General features: G+C 40.4%; 1 protein-coding gene across 2 annotated transcripts; it reads left to right on the forward strand.

The window, feature by feature from the left end:
- Nucleotides 1-1,415: 1,415 nt before the first annotated feature.
- Nucleotides 1,416-11,523, forward strand: fgfr4 (fibroblast growth factor receptor 4). Of its 2 annotated transcripts, none has more exons than XM_073871128.1 (20): nucleotides 1,416-2,026; nucleotides 2,981-3,164; nucleotides 4,494-4,671; nucleotides 4,757-4,902; nucleotides 5,164-5,423; nucleotides 5,503-5,596; nucleotides 5,684-5,850; nucleotides 5,961-6,084; nucleotides 6,789-6,979; nucleotides 7,066-7,204; nucleotides 7,284-7,477; nucleotides 7,570-7,715; nucleotides 7,800-7,921; nucleotides 8,006-8,116; nucleotides 8,191-8,381; nucleotides 8,949-9,071; nucleotides 9,306-9,376; nucleotides 9,486-9,623; nucleotides 9,710-9,815; nucleotides 9,892-11,523. In XM_073871128.1, the coding sequence occupies exons 2-20, from the start codon at nucleotides 3,074-3,076 to the stop codon at nucleotides 10,066-10,068; spliced, it is 2,769 nt and encodes a 922-aa protein (XP_073727229.1). In that variant the 5' UTR covers nucleotides 1,416-2,026; nucleotides 2,981-3,073; the 3' UTR covers nucleotides 10,069-11,523. The 2 variants fall into 2 exon arrangements, with proteins under 2 accessions (XP_073727229.1, XP_073727230.1); XM_073871129.1 differs by having other exon boundaries at nucleotides 1,417-2,026; nucleotides 4,757-4,899.
- Nucleotides 11,524-16,332: the final 4,809 nt, after the last annotated feature.

Genomic DNA, 16,332 nt, shown 5'->3' on the forward strand with positions numbered 1-16,332 from the left:
TTACCGTGTGTATTTATTGTATTATGTTTATTTATGTTGTATTAAAAATTGCCTTTCTTGCTAATTAACAAGATACTTTTGATCTTATCAGTCAGTCATATTAGAATCAACATTGGATGTGTGTCAAATGCAATGTTCTCCAGTGCTAGACTTGACCTCGGGGCTCTTTATGCCATGGACCGGTGATGAATGAGAGAAGCCGGGATCATTTCAAACAAAGTCTTCCCCTCAGATCCTCTCGCAAGTGCTTAAGCTTCACTCTCTCCCTTCGGGCTTCAATTCATTACAACACCTGCGTGGCGGTCATGGCAACATGTCCATCAATTTTTCCAGCGTCTTGGCCTACTTTTCAAGAAACAAATTGTCAGTTCCCATCTTAATAATGTGCTTTTCCAAATAAACGCAAGTAGTTTTCCTCAAAGACATAAAACATCCTTTTTGACATCAACGACTAATAAATCAATTACCCCTGCATTGTGACGTCCACGCTGAAGGGATTAGAGGGAAAGATAGGACAATGATGTAATTAGGAGAAGGTGTCATATACAGTGAGTGAATACAGAAGATGTGATCTTTTCAAAGACATTCCAGCCCTAATTTGTTTTTCTTGCTTATTTACAATGCAATAAACCCTTTGGTATTATTTAGACTTATTTAGTCAGTCTATTTACCATATTAGCGTATAGGATTAATTAATTGTGTTTATTTTTCACATTGCAGAGCCTATGACTATATTATCCGTGAAGTCAAACTCAGTATACAGATTTATCCTAAATTAGTTTATTAATTAAAAAAATCCTTATTAGACAACTATAGATAAATTAACAGCAATTACAGTTCATAACCTGTCTGTCTGCCTGTCTATTTCAACTTTTTGGCATGACAGAAACTGTAAATTTGTAATGTATTGCAGGATACAAATATTGCAAAAACAATACAGTGCAAATTAGGACTGCACAATATTGGAGAGGGGGGTGCAATATAAAACGACTTGCTAAATAATGCAATATACAATAGTGCTTTACGTTTATAAATTAAAATTTAAACTACTGAAATCTATTTAAAAACTAAAATTATATACAAACATGCATAATTTGCATTCTTTCTGATTAATGATTAAGCTGAAGTATTAAAATAATTCAATTATTGCTATATGCAGATTGCACTATTGCGATATTTATATGATTCGATATATTGTACACCCCTAGTGCTTATCTATCTATCTATCTATCTATCTATCTATCTATCTATCTATCTATCTATCTATCTATCTATCTATCTATAGCTGGGGTTTGCCTTCGGGGATTTGTTTTTTTTATTTGGGTGGGGGTTTCAACGACCCCCCAGTCACCCCCTCCCCTCTGGTTTAAGCCCATTGTTATGTGAAGCTTCCCCTCAGTGTGCTGTTGTCTCTCACTGCCAGTGAGTCTTTTGCTCAAGCCCACAGTGTAGAGAAAGAGAGAGAGAGGAGAGAGGGGTTGTTCAGTTTTAAACTTACCTCAGCTGCGTGGAGCGACTCATTCTGGATGAACCCACGGGTTAGAGCGGAGCCCATTGACAAACCCCATCTGCTCCACTGTCACTGCATTCACATTATACGTGTGAATCAAAGACTGAGGAGACTTTTTCTGTGTGTCTCGTATCGGATGATTTCCACGGCTGGAGATATTTAACATTGCAGGAAGACCTTCACGTGTTTTAATTTTCAGTGGATATATAGCGGTTTTGGACTCGGGAGCGCTCACGAGCACAGCGCGAGACCTCATCAAAGGAAAGCAGCGCTGGACTTTGAATCGAGAAGACGACTTGTATTTGTACGACTTGTAGACTAAAAATGACACTGGAGTAACTCAGACTTTTCCTTAAGTTGCCATTGGATTTTCAAGGATAAACATTTGGAGGTTAATAAAAAGGGGATAAAGGACACATGAGTGTCTCACGAGCCACCGCGATTCAAGGGAACTAAACATTAGCGGTGCCTTATCAAACCTACTGACCGATTACAGGGCAAAGGACACCAAAACAGGTAAATATTTATTCACATTATTTAAACAAAAGGCTTAAAATAAAATATTTGCGCATTTTTGGAGTTGTTTCAGGTCTAAGAATCGAAAATTATTTTTTTAATATCTAATTTTATTAAAGGAGGGAACAGCGCAGGTTTAATATAAATTAATGTTTCTTTTATAAACCTAACATGGTAACCGTTTCTAGTCATTTACAAAGTAAAGCACGACTTCGCACACTTAGTGATTGAATTGCTTACTTATTGAATTAAAATCCGATTTTTTGCATATAGTAGTCTACATATTGTTTTTGTTACCTCAGGTTTAAAATGACTAAATGAGTTTCATTAAGGCAACCAAGTGGTTTCACACTTGTAAATGGATTTATTTAGCTAAACCAAACTCTCACTTCGGTGTGAAATTCTCGTGTTTTTAATGCGCTTGTGGCTCCTCGTACCCGGAGCGTGACGTTTGCTCGTATTTACTTTTCATGCTGACCAAAATACGTGTTTTTCAAGCACATCTGGAGTGAGTAAATATGTAAACAGATTTTTTTTATCGTACAGGAATAGCGTCTGAATATAAAATCCACCCTTATATTAAAAAAATAAAAAATAAACCCACATCAAAACTTTATAGCTAAAAAATAAAAACTGTCCATACTTATGTAATAACTTGGACAATTAGTCTGTGTTCCGGACTCAATTCATGTGTTTATATAGAAACGAGCCATTAAAAGACGTTGTACAGGCTCCATTCATAAACAACTGTCCTTAACTACTGCGCATTCAGACATCCGAGATATTCATGTAGACGGGGGAGGTGGACAATGTCCAACAATGATGTAGGTGTACAAATGCCATTCAGTTTTAAATGCGGGTGCGTGTGGAAGATTGGGGTGTACAATGCATTATGCATTTATGTAAACGTGCATCTTTCACAATGAACTGTAGCCTAAATGTTTATCTTCTCAGGTTTGTGACTACCCTGGAGCTGCCAATGCCTGGAGTCAGCATTTGAAGCTGACCAGCTGTCTTCTGCGCACGCACACACATTAGTTCAGCAAGATGTTGAGCATCTTCAAGATTTTCATTACCATCTGCTTCACGGAGTTGGTGTTATCAAGAACGTTAAAAACGGGGGACGTACGAGCAAAAGGTATGGATTTAAATCCTGGTCTGGTTACATCCCATACATATGCATTATTCGCAACACTGTAATGATTTGGATTATAAGTATATATGGAGCATAAGTGGAGCGAAATATAAGTGGTGGGGAAGTTGGAGAGGATGTCATCGCTTAGCGAGTGAAAGATTCCCTGTATTTTCTTGAGCCGTAAACAGTGCTACCTGATCCTGCCAAAGCCCCGAGGCTCGGAAGTGTAAATCTGTTTGGCCCAATGCCAGTAACAAGGGATTGTGGGATGCTGGGGGTGGTGGGAACGATGGGCTCCTATTGCTCCTTCTGATATTACACAAACACTGGGGTGTCTAGATTGTGTACCTGCCAGGAAGGCAACCGATAAGCGCTATTTAGACTTTCACAGACGTTAGTATGGAAGGCCCTTTTACATGTCATGTACTTGGTAGTATTAGTGATACGCTTAATGTGGCACTGCATTTTGGACCGGGTCTTGAAAGTCTTGGTTAAAAGCATCTTTCTGTAAACCCTTATGAGCTACGAGCAGCTAGGGGAAGGTGATAAAGGTTGAAAAACCCTGCCGTGCAGCCAAACAATGTCCCACTAAGTTCCTGCCAGGGGAAATTAAAATCACAGTGATACTTTAATGGTCAGAGCCACCCAGGAAAATGTGATGCTGGTGAAAAACTTGATTCGTATTCGTATGTATTTTACTCACTTACTAAAGATCAAATTTGTACGTTTTTGCATGATCTGCTTTCGCCCCAGTGACGTTAGGTTTAGGGTTGAGGTTAGGGTTGGGGTTTCATTAATGTTTTCCTAAGAAAATATGTACATGTTCTGGTGTGATCATCAGGCTGAAATGCACAAGCCACAAGATACAGTAACAAGCCTTTTCTTCACCAAAAGTTTGCAAGTTCAACCATTCAGCCTATTTTTAGCGAGCGCATGTGTTTGTGTGTTTTGTTTAGCTGTTCATTATTTTCATGCTGACCGTTCACACCCTTGCCAGGGTCAGATAGCGGCCAGGCCCTAGTTTTATTCAGCGAAGTTCATTAGTGTATTGGTGGAAGAATGTTATGCTCCAGTGCTGGAGGTGACATTGCTCGGTTGGGGGGTGGAAGGGGGTGCATCACTCAAATGCTTATCACATTCACCTCTGGGCCACCAGCAACACTGCTGTAAAGTCAAATTAAGGTCATTCTCGGTCGAGAATTGTGTTCATTGTGATGATCGGTTCAGAGAAAGGCTATAGTTTGCAATTAGTGAGAAGTTTATAGTGTCTATTAAACAGACTCATTGCTGTACTGCAATATTCACAAGACCCCATTTTTTCCGTTTGGTCAGATATCAGAGTCTCTCGACCGACTCTCCTGCCCGGCTTTCCTGAGAACGCCAGTGTAATGGTTGGAGGACACGTGAAACTGGTGTGTAAACTCCACCAGCCGGCCTCAACACGTCTCCAGTGGTTCAAGAAGGACAGCAATCGCCTGGGGCCTGATGGATTACCGAGTTTCACAGCGCTTACGGTGAGAAAAGGATTTAAAGATTTGCTGTTATGGATATTTCTGCCGTCGGAAGAGAAAGAGTAATCTTTGATCTGTTTCCCCTACGCCTCTTCTAGAAAACACCTCCAAAGTCAACATACTTCCTCTAGTGAACGTTTCCTTGAAAGATGCGGGAGAGTATGTATGCAAGGTGGAAAACTCGGTCGGACAAACTTCTCGTTCTGCCTGGGTGGAGGTCTTACCAGGTAGTGAGTGAAAACTCAATATATCTGTTATTTGTACTTTGCGTTGTTAAAAATAAGACGTTTTGCATTACTTTGCCACTGGCTAAAGTGCTATGACAACTTATGTTTAGACGGACAATATAAGTGGGCTTCAGTTTAGTGTGATGGTGTCAGTAAAGAATGTTAAAACTTTCTCATATTTTTGCTTTCCTGTGATGAATTGCAATTCCTTTAGAAAAAAGCATTTGTTAAAATACCTAAATTGCTTTAAATGTCCCGCTCTAGAAGTTTCTGAGGAGCTGACTGAAGAGACATCTGAGCATCTACGTCTGGAGGTTGGAGATGTACTGAAACTCCGCTGTGACACAAGTCGTCCTGGAGCGGTACAGTGGTTCAAGGGTGGCACACGGGTGCAACACAGCGCCCGTATCCAAATAAGGGCAGCAGTCATGGAGATAACAGATGTAACCTATGAAGATTCAGGAGTGTATATGTGTGTTATTCGCGGCACCAAAGAAGCTCTTCGCAACTTCACCATCACAGTGGCGGGTAAATATCGGCATGTTTCTTCACGAACAACTTGATGTTATACTGTATGTGGTTACTTACTGTATATTATTGTTTGCGGATTCTGTTGGATCTGGAGATGATGATGATGACAATGGTCTTGATGATGCTGATCCTGAGACAGAAAATGACCAGGTTTACATCTCCAGAGGTTGGTATTAACAATGTATTCAGGCTGGCAACTTCCATTAAGGTCTAGCATGAAGTACCATTGGCTTAATTGCTTCCTCTCTTTTAGCACCATACTGGACTCACACTCAACGGATGGAGAAGAAGCTGTACGCTGTCCCGGCAGGAAACACCGTCAAATTTCGGTGCCCGGCCACAGGGAACCCTCTTCCGACCATTCGCTGGCTAAAGAACGGCAGAGAATTCAGAGGAGAGCACCGGATCGGAGGCATTAAGGTGAGAGGTGTCATTTATTTCTATGCCTACAAGCTTCATCTATGTCCAATGACTTGACTTGGACTGAAATATCTCAATTGAACTCACACTGTGCAATTTTGCGATCATAGTTGCGACATCAGCACTGGAGCCTGGTCATGGAGAGCGTGGTTCCTTCAGATCGTGGGAACTACAGCTGCGTGGTGGAGAACAAACATGGGTCCATCGCTCACACCTACCTCCTGGACGTATTGGGTAAGAGGACGTTTACTCGCATGCTCTAGACAGCCGCCTGGCTCCACGAGGAGCCATCTCAAGCCTACTATACTCAGCATGTGTCAGAGGCAATAAGCATCAAACCGGCGAGATCCTGTAACAGCAGATCAGTGGCGTCACATAGGCACCAAATGCACCTCAGGGACGGCCAGGGGCTCATGGATGCACCCCAGGCACCCAGGGTTCACTTGAGTCCCTAGTTGTCTACAGAGATATGTAAGATCCAAACTGTAATAGGGCAATAAATATCATCACAGCGGGGTGGGCAGGGTGGGGGCTGGCATCGGCCTGCATGGTACGTGCCTGGGAGCTCTGTGGGTTGAGGCGTCCAGACCAATTTTCTACCTGACCTGACAGACCTGTTTGTTAAGAGTCCGGCGTGGGGTCAACCGCTGAGTCCTAGCAGATGGGGGGGTGGACAAGCACAGGCACACATCAAGTTCAAAGCGTCCCGGCACACGGGCCTGGCTTAAAATATCTCCTAATGAAACCAATTAGTGAGGATAGGTCAGCTTTTGAAAGTGCCGCTTTGGTATCCCCATTTGCCAATGCAGCTATCACTTTCCACTGATGTAAACGTTCATCAATTACATTATTTTAGGGCTGTAAAAGCCACTGGATGACAATTTGTTGTTATTAGCGTACTAACATATAATACTTTCCCATGTCCCATCCTTTTTCAGAACGTTCCCCACACAGGCCCATTCTGCAAGCCGGTCTACCAAAAAACGTTACTGCGGTAGTGGGTGGTGATGCCCAGTTTCTTTGTAAAGTCTACAGTGATGCCCAACCTCACATTCAATGGCTGAAGCACGTAGAGATAAACGGCAGCCGGTATGGACCAGATGGCATTCCTTATGTCAGGATTGTGAAGGTATTTTATTAACGTAATTCATTACCCCTATACTGTAAGATGTTCTGTACATAAAATAATAAAGAGATTTCTTTTTACCCTCTCAGACCGGAAGTCTGAACATGTCTGAAGTCGAAGTCTTATATCTTACTAACATCACAATGGAAGATGCTGGCGAATACACATGCTTGGCTGGAAACTCTATTGGTTACTCCCATCAGTCTGCTTGGCTTACTGTCCTGTCAGGTAGGTTTGTTTGGACACAAATCAAACCAAAATCAATTCTCTGGTTTGCTTGAAACTTACAAATTTGTCATTTCCACAGAGGAAGAAGTGGTCAAAGAGGTGGACCTTATGGAAGCCAAGTACACTGACATCATCATCTATGCCTCTGGGTTCCTGGCCCTGGTGATGGCCATCGTTATCGTGATTCTCTGCCGCATGCAACTTCATCCTAACCGGGAGCCTTTTGATACGCTTCCCGTGCAGAAACTCTCCAAATTTCCTCTACGCAGACAGGTAAGACATTGCCTGTTGGCAATTTCCTGGAAACATAACATTCAGTGGAGCATTCCTGATTCTAATCCTGTACGTCTTGGACGCTGTTGCAGTATTCAGTGGAGTCCAATTCGTCTGGAAAGTCAAGTGCCTCGCTGATGAGGGTAGCTCGTCTTTCCTCTAGTTGTTCCCCAATGCTGGCTGGAGTTATGGAGTTTGAACTGCCTTATGATCCTGACTGGGAGTTTCCAAGAGAAAAGTACGTCGTACCTTCAATACTTCCAAAGTCTTAAAATATGTTTCTTATTGTCCTAAACTGACTGTTTACTTTAATTCCTGACAGTTTGACGTTAGGGAAACCACTTGGGGAAGGCTGCTTCGGTCAGGTGGTGAGAGCAGACGCTTACGGGATAAACAAAGAGAATTCGGATCAAGCGACAACTGTAGCTGTTAAAATGCTTAAAGGTTAGTTTGATCGTTCGGACGTCATATTATATTTATAATCATAAACGCAAACTAAGAAGTATGTGTTGGTCTTTTTTTAAACAGATGACGCAACCGACAAAGACCTGGCTGACCTCATCTCCGAGATGGAGTTAATGAAGGTGATGGACAAACACAAGAACATTATAAACCTTCTTGGCGTTTGCACACAAGATGGTAAGATAACCCGCAGAGCTACTTTTTGACCCCCCCCTTAAAATGTATTTTAACGTACAATATTTCTAATTCAGGTCCACTCTACGTGCTGGTCGAATACGCATCTAAGGGTAGCCTACGTGAATACCTTCGGGCACGTCGACCTCCCGGCATGGACTACACCTTCGACGTAACCAAGGTTCCAGAGGAGCAGCTCACCTTCAAAGACCTAGTGTCCTGTGCCTACCAAGTGGCAAGAGGGATGGAGTACCTGGCCTCCAAAAGAGTAAGTTGCTCACTTAGCTTCTGTTCAAACCAACCCCCCATCTTATCAACACGTCCCTTTGTCTGATACGCGATGCCGAGCATTCCTCAGTGGAGTGGCGGTGTGTTGTGTTTACCGCCGTGGCCATCCTGCCTCCATGGTCTTTGTCCTTTCTAGCACTGCCATAAATCTGTTAGCAAGCAGGCGTTCAGACCCGCCTGTGTTTAGGATCATATTACTGGCTTTTTGTGGGCTGCTAAGAATGTAGTCGTCTGAAACCCGTCCATTAGGGCCACAAACCAGGGGCCGTTTTTGTCCTATTTTTCGATCCTCAAATACCACATCTATTTCAAATGAAAACCAAAATAAACTTAATGACATGCATTTAGAATTTAGCCCCATGTTGTTTTTCTATGAAATCCAAGTGCTATTTAAAGTTCGAAACATCTGCAAAAATCGCTCATGGCTATAGAAAACCATTTGCCATTTTTGTTGAAGTCACATATGCTTTGTGGGTGCGTATATCTAATAAGAGTCGATGTTATTAATGCAAGGTCAGCTAAATAAACATATATATTTGTCCCACAGTGCATTCACAGAGATCTAGCAGCCAGAAACGTTCTTGTGACGGATGACAACGTCATGAAAATTGCAGATTTTGGTCTGGCAAGAGGAGTCCATCAGATTGACTACTACAAAAAGACCACCAATGTGAGTATCAATGCTCGAAGACATCTCGTTTATAAAAGCCAACATGTATGCCTCTGTTTGAAGCTTTAATGTTAAAGAAACAGCTGTTTTATGTGTTTGATTGGCAGACGGTTTAATAGAAGATAATTGGGGAAAGGAGGGTGGGGTTAGCCAAACTGTTGGCGACCGAATATTTGAGGATTTAAAGCAAGTACAATTCTTAATCCTAACTCTCCTCTTGTTTTTTTATTTCAGGGACGTTTGCCTGTAAAATGGATGGCACCAGAAGCTTTGTTTGACCGAGTCTACACACACCAGAGCGATGTGTAAGTCTGGCTAATCATTGCAGCTATGCCAAAAATTCAACCAAGATTTAGGACTATATAATCCTGATGTCGGTGGATGCTAACTGATTATCTTTAATGTTCTTTGCAGTTGGTCTTTTGGAGTGTTAATGTGGGAGATTTTCACATTGGGCGGATCGCCGTACCCTGGGATACCGGTCGAGGAACTCTTTAAGCTGCTTAAGGAAGGCCATCGAATGGACAAACCTTCCAACTGCACTCATGAACTGTAAGCATCGGCCTTTACCCAGACTTTCAAAGCTAATGCATTAAAAATATTTAGTGACTTACACTATGTCTGAATTGTTTTTATAGCTACATGAAGATGAGAGAATGCTGGCATGCGGTACCGACACAAAGACCGACGTTCAAACAGCTCGTAGAGGAACTCGATAGAGTACTGGTGTCCATTTCAGATGAGGTAACATCTTATGCATTTTCGTTTTTATTTATGTATTAGATTATGTATTAAACCATTTGTATTTTTGCATTCGCAGTACCTAGACCTCTCAACACCATTTGAACAGTACTCGCCATCTTGTGAAGACACCTCCAGCTCTTGCTCCTCAGACAACGATTCAGTGTTTACCCACGATGCTTTGTCAACCGACCCATGCCTACTCGGTTACCACGACGTGCGCTCTCGGATAGACACGAAGACGGTGATTCGATAGTCTTTTTCGACAACTTATGGACACGATAAAAGCGGTACAAGGATTTTCGCCTGTGTTGCTCTGCCTAAGAACATTATACGAATGCTTGGCACTATGAAAGTTTGCGATAATGAACTTCGCTCTCATATCATCAGACTGAGTCTGGTCTTTAAGCTGTTTCTATTCAGCGGGCGCTGCTGTATGTATGAAGTTACATAAGAGCGGCATATAGGAGCATTTTCCTGATTTTTTTTTTTTTAAAGAGAACATTTATTTTGATATAAAAAAGTGAATAGCATTGATAAATATAAATCTCTCTCTATATAAGATTATTCTACTTTTTTTTTATTTAAAGAGCTGTCTTAAATCTCAGGATTTGCATGTTAAAAATTGCTGCAGCGGTGCGGCAAAGTGCCTGATTTTTTGGATTTCCTGTGAATATTGACTTAAAGTATTTTAATGTACATATCATTACAGAAAACAATTACATTTTATAAATTATTCTAAATGATATAAAGTGAAGGTGTTACAGAAATTATGTAAATCTCTTTTAAAGGAGCTCCCATTCTTCATTTACAATAACTATTGTTCGCTGCTCGTACCATCGCACGCCGTCAAGGCCAAAACCTCCCAGCTATTCCGGCCTCCCGTCATTCTCCCGAACCCTTCACCCCATTGAAAAACTGAGACATCGCAGGGACCAGCAGCGCTTCCATTGTCAGTACTGTACACACAAGAAAAGGACTGGAGTGAATGCGAAACGCCTCGATATTGATTGATTTCGAACGCTGAATCCTCCATTGTTCGACTGTAACCTTTTAACCATCCCGGTGTGTTTGCGGGGTCCGGGCGCAGGCTAAGGTGGACAATGGTCTCAAGCAGCTGTGATGTGTTTGACTGCTGGCTGGGGTGATCGGGGGGCTGTGTGCAAATGAGAAAGCCCCTTATTATGCTAATGGCTCCAGCTGCTCATCTTTATCCGCCACTATCTTTTAATATACAAATGCTAATGCTGGCCTTTCTAAACAAATTCATCCATGTCCTTCAGGGAATGCGAAGCTGATAAGAAGCCAATAGCTTTTTTCAAGTTAATTTAGCCGATAGTTTGCATTCTTAGTCAGGGACGCTCCTAGAAATCCCTCCGGGGACAATTGCTGCGCATTCGAAAGGGCCGATTTCTTTGTTGAGAGCAAGAAATTGTTAAATGAGACATATATACGGATTCATGTTTGACCTTAAACTCTTGTAGGCATTGCGTGAGCCCTTCAGAAGTCTAAAGCACATTGTTTGCGTACAAGCGAAAATGAATATATATATATATATATAAACAACAGACATTCCATTTGTGTATTCTCCATTGTAACAAATCAAATGATGTTATTATAAATTTCCCCTCGAGAGAATTATTTTAGAAATATCTAATTTATTTGTTTATGGTTTGTTTTATATTAAATAAAGTATAATTTAAAATACTGACTTGAGATGCACTTTTTCTCTATTCACCCACAGCTCTTCTCTAATCAAAAACGTTCACACCAAGTGACTGAATTTGTTTGTATTTGGTTTATAACAGACACCTCACACTTCAGTGTCACCCACAACCCATAATACCTGTCTAGACGTATATCTACCGCATCTCTGATTTATCTGTCATGTGTAACAAATCATTATCAGGAGACAAACACGACAATTATTTCAGTGTAAAATGTGTCTGTCTCTCCGTGGAGACCGTCTCAGGCAGCTGGTCTCGGATAGATAAGAGTTTGTCCATCTCTGCATGACCTGCATGTTTGGCCAAAGGGCAAAGGTCCGTGCAAGGCTTTCGAATGGCATTTTGAAGCCCCAGGCTGAATCATTTAAGCTGTTATTACATAATGCAGTTTTCTTTCTGACCCGGCTCAGTCCAACATAACATGATTTCTCTATCTGTGTTCAAAATCAATGCTATTTGATCAATATCTGACAAACCATAATGTATTCCATTAATGTTCTGCCTGTCACTGAGCAAAAACTTGCTTGTTTGCACATTGATTTTTACACATTTCACCATGGCCAGACAATGAGTGCGTTTCTCCTGCTGTTGAATTTTAATATGACTTTGGTCCATGCATATAATGAACATTCAGTCCCCGTTATATACAGCAGGTAAAATAAGTATTGAACACGTCAACATTTTTCTTAGTTAAAGGAATAGTCTACTCATTTTCAATATTAAAATATGTTATTACCTTAACTAAAAATTGTTGATACATCCCTCTATCATCTGTGTGCGTGCACGTAAGCGCTGGAGCGCGCTGCGACGCTTCGATAGCATTTAGCTTAGCCCCATTCATCCATTCATTCAATGGTACCATTTAGAGATAAAGTTAGAAGTGACCAAACACATCAACGTTTTTCCTATTTAAGACGAGTAGTAACACCCTCCCTCTCCCATTATGAGAGTAAGAAGGGGAGCGGACTTTTCAGGCGAGTCGAAGTACTCCCAAAAGTGCTATTACGCCATAAAATATAGTTCCTCTATTAAATCCGTTTAGAAAAGCGCTACGTTTTATTTTGTACCACCAAACTTGCTCGTATAACTACTCGTCTTAAATAGGAAAAACGTTGATGTGTTTGGTCACTTATAACTTTATCTCTAAATGGTACCTTGAATGAATGGGGCTAAGCTAAATGCTATCGAAGCGTCGCAGCGCGCTCCAGCGCTTACGTGCACGCACACAGATGATAGAGGGATTTATCAACAATTCTTAGACAGGGTAATAACATATTTTAATATTGAAAATGAGTAGACTATTCCTTTAACATATTGACAAATGTTAAGAGTGCTATTGACATGAAAGTTTTACCAGATGTTGGTATCAACCCATTCAATCCACACATTAATAGAAATCTATAATCTATAAATTAAGTTATTTGTAATAATGTAAAATGACACATTTCATACTTTTTATGAAAGCCTTTCTTGGTAATGAAAGCTTCCTGTATGAATAAGCTAGTAGCATTGCTCAGGTGTTATTTTGAGCCATTCTCGCACACAAACAGTCTTCAAATCTTGAAGGTTCTGTGGACCTCTTCTATCAACTGTGATCTTTAGTTCTTTCCATAGATTTTCAATTGGATTCAAGTCAGGTGATTGGCTGCCTTACTGAAAAATCCAGCTAAAACCAGCATAAGCTGGTAGCTGGTTTTAGCTGGTTTAAGGTAGTTTACGCTGGTCCTCCAAGCCTGACAAAGCTGGTCATGCTGGTGGGCCAGCTGGTATTCTAGCATGACCAGCTAAGTCCAGCTAGACCAGCTTAAAATGTGACCAAAACACAGCTAGACCAGCTTGCTACACCAGCAAAACCAGTTTCCTACACCAGCAAAACCAGCTAAAACCAAGCTGGGGACCAGCTAAAACCAGCTCACCACCTTATGCTGGTCTTAGCTGGATTTTTCAGTAGGGTGGGCCATCCTAGCAGCTTTATTTTCTTTCTCTGAAACCAATTGAGAGTTTCCCTGGCTGTGCGTTTGGGTTTACCCATCATGGCATGTTTTTTGCATGACACCTTGGTAATAAGACAGCATTTCATAGGCCATCAGCAGGCCTAAACGGAATCCACGCACTCACATTTCTGCGGAAAACTCTACGGAATTCCACAGATTTTAAGGCATTGACATGCACACATATTCCACGAGTTTGATGATGGAGAGCATGAACCATTTGAACCTGAAAATAGTCCCCTGCTATTTAAAGCCATGGGGAGTGCGTAATATCATTGCGCCTCCTGCAATCATGGTACGTCAGCAAAGTCCTTGATTATTACGCCAGAATGAGAGTATAGTTCCTAGCAATAACAGACTAGAAAATCGCAACTTTAAATTTTCCATCGGTCTTAGTACACGATGTAACTACAGAAGAGTCAAGTTTTAAATAGGAAAAAATATCAAAACTCTTTGGTTATTTTTTTAGCACGATGCTAATGGTCTAATCAGATTCAATGGTTTATGCTAAGCTATGCTAAAAGGGGTAGCGCTATACCCGGAGATCAGCTGAATGGATTCCAAAACTGTAAAAATTAAAAGTTTAATTTAACTCTAGGGGAGCTGGAAAATTTGCATATTTTCTTACCGTGGAGTTAAGGAGATCCCACTTGACTCTGTCGTCTATATGATGCGATAGTTAGCACTCAGCACATGATTATTTCAAATACGTTGTAAAGACATATGCTCTTGTTGTGTTTAATATAAAGTTATATTTACATTGCTTTGTAAAAATTATGATTTTTTATGAGAACGTATAAACACAAGCTTTTTTATTCTGCTAAAATATATACAGTGGCGGCCGGTGACTTCTTTTTCCAGGGCGCACGATGCGAAGCTCGTCACAACATGTATGTAGCCTGTCATATGTGTGGCTCGTCATTTCAAAATATTTGTTCAGATCATCATGTAAATTTATGTGCATGAGGTGTTATGTCTAAAGGGTTTATGATAAAAAAAGACGCCCGCTTTGCCACATACTCGCTTAATCTCATGTGTAATCATGTTAAGTGATTGTTTTTCGAGTATTTTGTGAACATGAGCGTCTTATTTTACAATTTGTTTCACATGACGCAACAAACACATATTTTGACATGACGAGCAACATATTTTGAATTCGCACCCCTGTGAAGAGGAGTCACCGTCCGCCACTGAATATATAACATTATTAGGGCTGGGTTTTGGCAAGGGGCTCACGATACATATCATGATACATGGCCCATGATACAGTGTATCACGGTATGATACAATGCATTCCGTGTTGCGATACATTGCGATACTTTTTCCTTTTTTTAATCAAAAATGTAAAAAATAGAGCTGAATTTTTTAAATCTTTTTTTAATAATAATAAAGCTGCCGGCGTTTTTAATTTTTCTGCCATTTTCTCATTACCACTAACTTCTGAGACATTGGCCAAATGGCCGTATATGACAAACAAATGGTCACAGACAACTACAGCAGCGGTGGAGGAAGTCGTTTGATGCACACAGAGGGATTTGATGTTTTTAAAAATATCGACAGTAGAGATTGAAATATCGATACACTACCGTAGACAAAATGATCACAATAGTTAACTGTATTAATATTTGTGCACAGCCCTAAACACTATAAACAATAATAAATCTCATTTTATATACAAAATATAATTATATCTTGACATGCACATTATCTGGTTCATGTTGGTCCAGTTTAATTCAGAGGTCATATTGGTTTGGTGTAGTTATTTTCATTGTAAACCTCAAAAAAGTCATTATTTACATGCAATTTTGTGAAATTTACAGCCTTAATTATTTAAAATCTTTTTAAAGGTGCAGTGTATAATTTTTTAGAAGGATCTTTTGACAAACTATATTATCAGGGGTGTATAAAGACCTTTCATAATGAACCGTTATGTGTTTATTACCTTAGAACGAGACCTTTTTATCTACATACACCGAGGGTCTCCTTACATGGAAGACGCCATTTTGTGCTGCAATTTTTCTACAGAAGCCCTTAAAGGACAATTTTTTTCCTAAGTTGTCTCCGACGATGACATGTTTGTCCTTCTCTATGTGTTTTAAAAGCGAGAGGTGAGCAGTGGACTAAGCTGTTGGTTGCAATTCGAAACCTCACCACTAGATACCGCTAAAATGTACACACTGCACCTTTAAAACATTTAAAATCAATCCGCAGATTTTTCCACGAAACTTCCCACATGGAAAAAACATATATAAACATATATGTTTCAATATAGGTTTTGATATAGGTTTTACATATATGTGACATATATAAAATTGGCTGGTTTCCTATATTATATGTACATATATGTACATATATGCACATATATGTTAACGTATATATTGGTAAAATTATTAAAATCTGTAGCTGCTAATAAATTCAACATAAATAAAGGTCCAACCAATGACAGTCTGCACCTGCAGGAGCCAGGATTCAAACATCCAACCTTCCGATCACAAAAAAAAATGCAATCCCAACCGCCACTGCTGGGATTCGAACACCCAACCTTCATTAGACAACGCGCTCTACCATCTGCACTACTGTCGCTGTTAAAGAACTTGAAACAGTAGCTGTTAAATTGTAAACGATTTTGTTATACATGTCCTAGACAGACCTTGTAAATGTTTTAAACGTGCAGACATCATAACTTTCCTGTAATTGCCATACACTCTTAAAACGAATGTATTAAAATAACACATCTAATGTGTTGTCCTTAACTTAACACAACTTTGTGTTATTTTTGTGACAACACACTTTGTGTTGTTT

Source organism: Misgurnus anguillicaudatus, chromosome 9 (genome assembly GCF_027580225.2).
Source record: "Misgurnus anguillicaudatus chromosome 9, ASM2758022v2, whole genome shotgun sequence".
Taxonomy (NCBI): domain Eukaryota; kingdom Metazoa; phylum Chordata; class Actinopteri; order Cypriniformes; family Cobitidae; genus Misgurnus; species Misgurnus anguillicaudatus.

Excerpts from the sequence above, each read along its gene's own strand:
- fgfr4 (XM_073871128.1), top strand. The coding sequence starts at position 3,074 with ATGTTGAGCATCTTCAAGATTTTCATTACCATCTGCTTCACGGAGTTG. Across the intron at positions 5,597-5,683 it reads CCAGGTTTACATCTCCAGAG|CACCATACTGGACTCACACT; the intron begins GTTGGTATTAAC and ends CCTCTCTTTTAG. Across the intron at positions 8,382-8,948 it reads AGTACCTGGCCTCCAAAAGA|TGCATTCACAGAGATCTAGC; the intron begins GTAAGTTGCTCA and ends TTTGTCCCACAG.